Here is an 8,284-nt window from a genome sequence, read left to right on the forward strand (position 1 = left end):
ATCGCATAAACAGAGGAAATGAAAAATCCAATCCTATGCTTAATACATTTGGAAAGAATAACGCATAAATTATTTTATCTGCTATATCAAAATAAAATATAAATATAGGCTGTAGGTTGATCCAGTTAAGCGTCATATTTGTTTTGAAAACTGTAAAAAAATAAATAAAAATAGTGTATATATATTTTACAATTTAGTTTTTAAATGTATGTTAATCTAGATAAATGATCAACTTTTACAGTATTAATTAATGATACCTAATGCATTAACTAATGTAAACAAATTTAACCTTTTGTAAAGTGTTACCATTATTTTTGTCCACTACTTTTTAGAAAAATGTGACTGGCTGTTGCATGTTGTTGCAGTGTATAAAACAGATTCACTTTTTAAATAGATAAATAAAAATAAATTTACTCTTAGAAAATTTGCCTCTACTGTCCAATGAAAGTGTACATTGCAATAGATTCGAACTGTACTTGGAGCAAAGTACTTTTTTTTTTTTTTTTTTTTTTACCGCCAAATCATGAGAGCTAATCTTTCTAACCTAGTAGAGGCCTCACCTCTGTAATAATGCAAACCAGCATGCCACTCACCCATGGCCAAGTTGACTGTCAGAGCCCAGAACCATTGAAAGAAAAGTCCAGCACAGACACTTCATTAACTGATAAGCATCTGGTCAGCTCTCTTCTCTAAGGTCTGTCTCCCTCCTCATCTCTATCTATCAGTCTACAGAAAGCTAAAGTATCAGTCAGCAGAAGGAGGCGGGTGAGGGGAAAATGCGATCCTCAAATCTGTCAGGATAATTGTGCGACTGATAAGTCTCCCATGGAGAATCCATCAAAAATGAGCCTTCCTCCATAGTGGGTCTCACACTGTGCTAGTGTTGACGCAGGAAGTCAATAATGTCAATTAGCATAATAAAAGAAACGGGAAAAAAGGAAGAAAGTGGTAAGCCAAATGGCGAAAGGCTGTTGTTGCTCGGATGCACATGCTATTCCCATTAAAGATCAAATATGGCTTTGTTATGAAGGAATTCAGAAATTGTGGTTTTGCTTTAGTTTAAATGATTTGGAAATGACTGGAAACTCCCATATAGCATCAACTAAGAAAACATGAGAACAAAAAATAAAATGGTCCAGAATATGATAGAAATAAAAACAACATCAGCTTTATAAGGCTCATTTGCCTTTTGAAATGGTATTCAGCTGAACTTGGTCCTGGCATTACCATGAAAAAGAGATCTGCCATTTTGGCCATATAACCAAGCCATAAAAGCCACGTCACATCAACCTACTCAGAACGAGTCCTACAGGCATTAAAGATTAAATTTACAAGCCTCATCATCCACAGATACAACACCGCAGTGTGCTATAAAGCCTCTTTCCTCTGAATAATGTAAAAACATAAGGACATGTAATGGTCTAAGGGTGTTTTTGTGTGTGTATCATTGCAACGCTTTGGTGGTGGGTGTGCTCTGGCCTGGCTCTGTTCCTACTGAGGGCAGTAAATTGCTGTGTGTAAGGGAGGTAAAGGCAGGGTTTCTGCAGCCACAGATCTACGGGTGCCCCTGCCCCTGATTACAGCCTGCCCCTACTCTGTCCCCCATGCTAAAAATGTACAGCATAATGGCACATTAGTGTCCACTGGAGCCTAAAAATGCTCCTACTTTCCATGACACCAAAATAAAATGGCTTATATTCGACACATGCTGAGTTTCTGACAATTGTTGCGCTAAAATATAATCTCTTTAACATTTTAATGCAAACTCTTGCCAGAATAATGCTCCTGAAGGAAAGGAAAACAATACTGAAAAGGAGATTTTTAGATATTGAGGGAATTTTTTTTTTTTTTATTGTAGATTTATTTAATTTCGATTTATGTAAGTCCTTAGTTAGGTTGAATGTTCCATCAGAAAACAACCTAAATCCTAACCTTTAAATGTGTCTTTCAAATCTCTCTCTCAGCCTCTAATTTGGTAGATGTCGCAGGTTAAACAGATCAATAAAGGATTATATTAAATGCTGCACTCAACCCTCTTAACATATGCTTCAGCTGAAGCACACTGCTTCCTGAGCTTTGAACGAGGCAAGCCATAACTTCATTATAAATTAGTAGAGATCACGTTTCAAATAACATTCAATCATTAAGCACTGCATCACAGGAAAATAGGCTGATGAGTTTGTGTGCATCTATGTGTGTCTACATGCACAAACCCATCACATATCTATCGGGATTAAGACATTACCACATTCCTGTAGCCAGAAATGTGACCATATGACAGTTCATTACAGTGTAAATCTAATTAACTGTATCAGTGAAATACATTTTCAGAAATGACAGAGAAGCATAGTGCTTCTATAACCTCTTATGTGGTCATCAGGATTGCATAATTAGGTAAATGTCCTACAGTTGAAAAAAAAAAGACAAGAGGAAGGAGTTTAGTTTAGAGAAATACAAACCAAATGTTTTCTTTTTTATTGTTGTAACCTCTGTAGACTCCTCATAAAAATAGCGTTGCTTAAAATAAGGACAAAAGAAAATTGCTGTTGGAACGATCTCCATAAAGGAAAGTCCATAATTCACACATTCATTTGAATCTCTTTCTCAATAAAGAAAATTTGAAACCATGTTAATGTATACCTGCAGCAAACCATCCAGTCACTGCAACCGTCTTGTAAGTCTCACAAACTAACATCCAGTTGAGCCCTTGCACTACTAATCTGAGGCAACTGTTGTAATGCATTTACTAAATTAGCCCTAAAAGCCATTTAAATCAAAATTAACGCAGTACAGGATCTGAAAGAAACAGGAAAAGCAATCAAAATCCAACTCATGAAGCTGGATGAAAAAACAAAGGATAGTCAATCCAATTTGTCAAAAACCAAGAGGAACATCAGAGAAATAGTCAGAGGGTTAAACTCAAAAAGCAAGCAGGATGTCTGTTCTGGAAACATATCGTTAAATGCTTGCTGCAAAACTATGGCGCAGCCCAAAAAAAAAAAAAAAAAAAAAAAAAAACATTTGGCTGGGAGCTGCAGCAGACTCTGTAAATCCAGCTGCTCCATTCTCTCTTGGTGTCCATCCTGTGTTTTGCAATGTTTTGTTTCCTATCTCTTAAGCCAGTCTCATTTATTGCAAGTATAACATTTGGCACAATACAAATTCTTGGTGCTTTTAGAAGATAAGCCTTTAAAGATCAATCAGTGGACAGTTACTTAGAAAGTTCTCTGTATAAATGGGACTTTACTGCATCATATACAGCATGGTCTAAAAATCACAGGTTGCCCCTTTTCAAACAAATCTGTCTCCGTTTGCAATGTCGTATCAGCATCATCACATTTTCCCATCTTAAATAAGAGTTACAAGTTAGAAAATAGTTTAAATTCATTTTCACTTTTGTATAATCTGTTTCTTGTATCATCCCATAGTGGATTAATTTATATATTTATATTAATATATTTATGTATAAGCATGTACAAGAAAAACAGTCTCATTTTTGCACTGGGTACAAAAGTAATTGCTGTCTTTTCTGTTGTGCATTCTATTGCATGTTTTCATGATGAACAGAATAAAAGACAGAGCAGGAGAAGGCTGTAGGAATGTTATATCTGTGTTTCCTGTACCTTCTCCTTTGTGTGAGTTTTGATCTGGTAGGGTTCAGGAATGGTGCTGATGGTGGGGCGGGGACGGTGCAGGGAGTTCCCGATGTTGTTTTCTGCCCAAGGAGCAGAGTGTGCTGGTCTGTAGGAGCTGTAGCTGGGTTTGTAGGTGCTATTGTGATCTCTCAGGCTAGGTAACATCATCCCACTTTCACCTGGTATACTTGTCCCTGCATGGGTGGTAGGAACATTCTCATCCATCTGAATGACCTCTATAGTCCTAGCAGCTGACACTGTGCTCCTTTGCTGGTGCCGTTTACGCAGCTTGTAGAAAGCAATAAGCATAGCGGCAGCAAGCAAGGTGACTGCCACAAAGCAGCCTATGATGATCTTGGTTGTCTTCATGACCTCGTCAAGACTGGCAGGTGGGCGTGTCGTTCCACGTACAGTCGGCACAGAGACCTGTCGAGGTGTTTGAAGTAAAACTGTCGGTGTAGAGATAAAAACTGGCTGAAAGACGGAGGGGGAGGCGGTTACCGTCTTTGGCTTGATCACTTCCTGTGAGGTGGGCTCTACTTCCTCCACTGTCACCGTAGTGAAGTAACTCAGATTAGAAGTGTTGAGCTCAGCCGCAGTCACATTCAGGTAGGCTGAAGCATTGGAGTTTCCAGCCATGTTGGTCACCATGCAGGTGTACACACCTGTATCTGCTGGGAGCACATTGGAGAAGTTTAGTGTCCCATCATTGAGCACTGATATCCGTGGGTGATTAGAGCCATGGGTCAAAACTGTTCCATTAGGCAGGAGCCATCTAACTGATGACATGGGGGCCGTACGACATTTTAGCTCAGCTACACGTTCAGCAGAGATGTTAAGATCCCTTGGGGCATCCAGTATGAAAGGTGCTGAGCACTGGAAAGTGCTCTGGTCCACCTCCACCAGGTAGCGTCCACGTAGGTAAGCAGGGGTGTGGCAGCGGCCACAGCAGGTGGAATTAGTGGGAATGTACTCCCTCAACCACCAAGCCAGCCACACAACATCACAGTCACACCGCCAAGGGTTGTGGTGCAAATGGAGCTCCACCAGGTAACTCAAGGGCGCAAAAAGGTCATGCGGCAAAGAGCTAAGGTTATTATGGGCCAGGTTGAGCTCAACCAAGGCCGTGACATCATCAAATGCATTTCTCTCTATAGTGGTGATCCGAGAGTTCATAATCCACAGCTTTTTAAGGGATTTCAAACCCCTGAAGGATCCAGGTTTTATCTCTGGAAAGTAGTTCTCAGACATTTCTAGCTCCTCCAGCCCCACCAAAGGGGTCAGGACTGGCATCTCCCGCAGGTTACACATTCCAAGGTTTAAGTATTTCAAGTTGTATAATCCCTCAAAAGCACCCTCAGAAATATACTCCAGCTTCTTTAACTCTCCCAGATCCAGACGCATTAAAGAGGGAACGCGGTTAAATGCGTAGGAAGGTATGCTTTCGATAGGGTTGTTCCTGAGCCATAATTCCCGCAGTTTAGACAAGTACTCAAAAGCGCCACTTGGGATCACTGTCAATCGGTTGTCGAACAGCTCCAGTGTGTTGAGGCTGTTGAGGCCGCTGAAGGCCCCCACCTCAATTTGCCGAATAGAGTTCCTACCCAGTTGCAGTACCTCCAGGTGACGGAGGTGTTGAAATGTTCCAGCTTCAATTGTCTCTATGCTGTTCTCCATCAGGTTTAAATGGCGTGTGGTGGCAGGGATGCCAGGGGGCACTCGAACCAGGCCGCGCCTGGTGCACACTACCTTAACGAACTGGTTACCACAGGAGCAAACAGCAGGGCAGGTCAGTGGTCCGGAGGGGGTGGCGCACACACTCCACGATCGCACCATGAGGTAGACTGCACAGAGCAGGGCTGCGTTCCAGGCACGGTGCACAGTTACCTGCCACAAGAGACTCATGATGTGGCGCGTTCATAATTCAACATCGCGTGGGGATTCGGCTGGGGAACGGAGAACAGTGGCCCTACCCTGGTTTGAGCAAGACTCTGCATCTGTTTGCCATCGACAGTGCAGGATGGTGCTGTGTTAAACACAGAGAGGGAAAGAGAGGGAGAAATGGAGGAAGAAAAAGATGAGTGGAGAAGGGGAAAAAAGCTGACCTACAGAATAAATATGTTGAAATAGAAGGCACCTACCTCATTAGCTCTGAGTTGTCCTTAATATAATCCTTTATTTTGAAGCAAAACTCCAGCACCATTCACTCATGTTTCCCACTAAGATCACTGCACAACATTTTCAGTTATTTCTCTCATAAAAGTAAAGTGGAGCATGAACTGATTTGACAAAATGGCCCCTATTAATTCCAGAGAGAAGCAGCATTTAGTGAAACTGGTTCAAGGGGTAAGGCCCAGTCAGTTAAGCAGGTGCACGCATCCAGTCAGCTTGGAAAAGATCTCCTCTCAGCTCCCCCATTGATTGTCCTTGGAAGGCGACGCTGAATACCACTGAACAATTTTCACAAGACTCCATTGCCAAAGTACATGCACATTAAACCAAGGAAAATATAAAAAGAAAAAAAGAAAAGATAAGGGGGAAAAAATCCCAAAGTCTTCTCAGGTTTCTCTTTCTCCTCGCAGTAGACTAAGTCGCTTTTTTTTTTAGTTTGCCATCGTCCACCCCCCACAACACTTGTTCAGCTGATTAGCCGTGCGCTGATGAATCCAAAAAGGCTGACAGACGCACACTGCGGTCATTCCGTCTTGCTTTTTTAACTCACTCCGCTCTCCTGTCTGTCGCTGTAGCAGCTGCGGACTGCCGCGTGCACAGTTAGCAATAATCCATCAATTTCTCCGGAGGGGGGCTTGGGGGTGGTGTTGTGGGAGCAGAAGGGGGGGGGAGGAGGAGGACGGGGGAGCAGCAGCAACAGCAGCGCAGCAGCGGTGAAGCTCTCTCCCTATCCGCCGATCGTTTGCTCCTCGTGCTCTCTCTCACTCTTTCTCTGTCTGGCTTGCTCTCTCTCCTTCTTCCTTTCTCTCTCTTTTCCGTATCAGGAAAAAAGGATTGATGCCGCCTTGTGACGTGTGGCTAATTTCAGAGATACCTTGCAAAGGATTCCGTAGTTTGCCCTCCCTCCCCCCGTTGTGGATCCTGCGGTATTCCTTTATTTTCCCTTGTCTTGAGGTAGTAAGTTGTGGCAGTTCGCCTGCTCTGGCTGTGAGGCTGCGGGTTGGCAGAGGCTCTGCAGTGGGAGGTGGGCAGCAGAAAAGCACGCGAGGGAGAGAGAGAGAGACGCGCAAACACACACGCGCGGCAGAGAAGACTGTCAACGGTGGCAGTGGCGAGAGCAGTGGTCCTCACCTCCAGCGCTCACCCTCCTTTCTGTATTTCTCTCTGTATGACTGGGTTGCAAGCGGCAGAGTCTTTCTCCTCCTTTTGTCCTTCAGTGGAAACGTGAATGTACTGCTGACGCATCCCGCTCAGAGCAGTGCATTGGTTTGATGCAGTGTTCTTGTGTATTAACACATTCTCCCCCTCCTCGCTGAGTGTACTGCCTCTCTTTCTTTCTCTCAGACACACACCAATACACTCAAGTCTTCCTGATTCACTTTTCACAGGTTTTACGTCTCATTCTTAGATTGTTATTTTTTCATCTCCACTTGCCTCCTTTCTTTCTCCTCTCATTATTTTGTTTCTCATTCATCTCTGTCCAAACTTCTCTTTCATGCTGTCTTGTGCACATACACTTTCTAAGACTTTCCACTGTACACACTCTTTCCTCACATTTTCATTGTTAATTTGTTTTGCTATTTTTGTCTATGCTCCATTTATCTTAGTCTGACTTTCTTTCTCTCTGAAAACCTTTCTGTTGTATACTGTATATGGTGTTTCAGTGTTTCTATGGAATGGGAGAGATGCTTCTCGGAAAATACCATTATGTAAAGTGCATTTGCATTAAGAATGTATCTTCAAACTTTCATTTGAGTTCTCCAGATGACAACAGACAAGCAAATGAAGATAAGCATGATACTATAGAAGGCTTCCAAGGATCACTGGTGTGACACCATCTTTGTGTGTTTGCTGACTGTGCTTGCATTGGTCAATCTTAAGGGACACCACAAAAGCACAGACTAGTGAGAAAGAAGCAAAAAAAAAAAAAAAAAAGCCTGTGAAGACTGGTTTGGTGAGACATTAAAGCAACTTGAGTGGGTAAGGAAATAAGGTGGAGGTGTGTGCTGAAATTACAAAACTTGCACAAGACAATTTCACATTTCCCTGCCTAAGTGTAAATGGTAAATGGCATTGCCATAATTCACTCTCCCTTATGTTGTTTCAAACCCTTATAATACAATTTTTCCAATGTAGCACGAAAGCAAAATGTGCAGGTTCCATACAACAAAAGTGAAGTACAAAAAACAAAACAAAAAACTACTGTTTCGCTGACCGATATTTATCTTGGATTTTTGCTGACACCTATCTGTCTGGATGTATTATTGCACAAGCTAATGTTTTTAGTAACTGATTGCATTGTAAAAATGTGCAGTTTTTCCACCAGGAAAAGTGTATGCTGATAGGTGGGTTACTGAGAGAAATTAGTAAGATTATTGGATATTTTATTCTCAACACATCTGCCCCCATGAGGCAACCAGTTCCACATAAATTGAATCAGTTTTATTTAGGCTAGGCTGCTGATATGACACGATTTC

General features: G+C 42.1%; 1 protein-coding gene across 1 annotated transcript; it reads right to left on the reverse strand.

Moving 5' to 3' along the window:
* Positions 1-1,103: 1,103 nt before the first annotated feature.
* lrrc4.2 (leucine rich repeat containing 4.2) lies at positions 1,104-7,002 on the reverse strand. Its single transcript, XM_084409356.1, has 2 exons — positions 5,777-7,002; positions 1,104-5,661 (listed from the first exon to the last, which is right to left on the reverse strand). The coding sequence occupies exon 2, from the start codon at positions 5,538-5,540 to the stop codon at positions 3,603-3,605; it is 1,938 nt and encodes a 645-aa protein (XP_084265482.1). The 5' UTR covers positions 5,541-5,661; positions 5,777-7,002; the 3' UTR covers positions 1,104-3,602.
* Between the last annotated feature and the right edge of the window lie 1,282 nt (positions 7,003-8,284).

This window comes from Rutilus rutilus (genome assembly GCF_951802725.1).
Source record: "Rutilus rutilus genome assembly, chromosome: 5".
Classification (NCBI taxonomy): domain Eukaryota; kingdom Metazoa; phylum Chordata; class Actinopteri; order Cypriniformes; family Leuciscidae; genus Rutilus; species Rutilus rutilus.

What these genes read in the sequence shown, in the direction of transcription:
- lrrc4.2 (XM_084409356.1), bottom strand. Translation starts at nt 5,540, where the DNA reads ATGAGTCTCTTGTGGCAGGTAACTGTGCACCGTGCCTGGAACGCAGCC.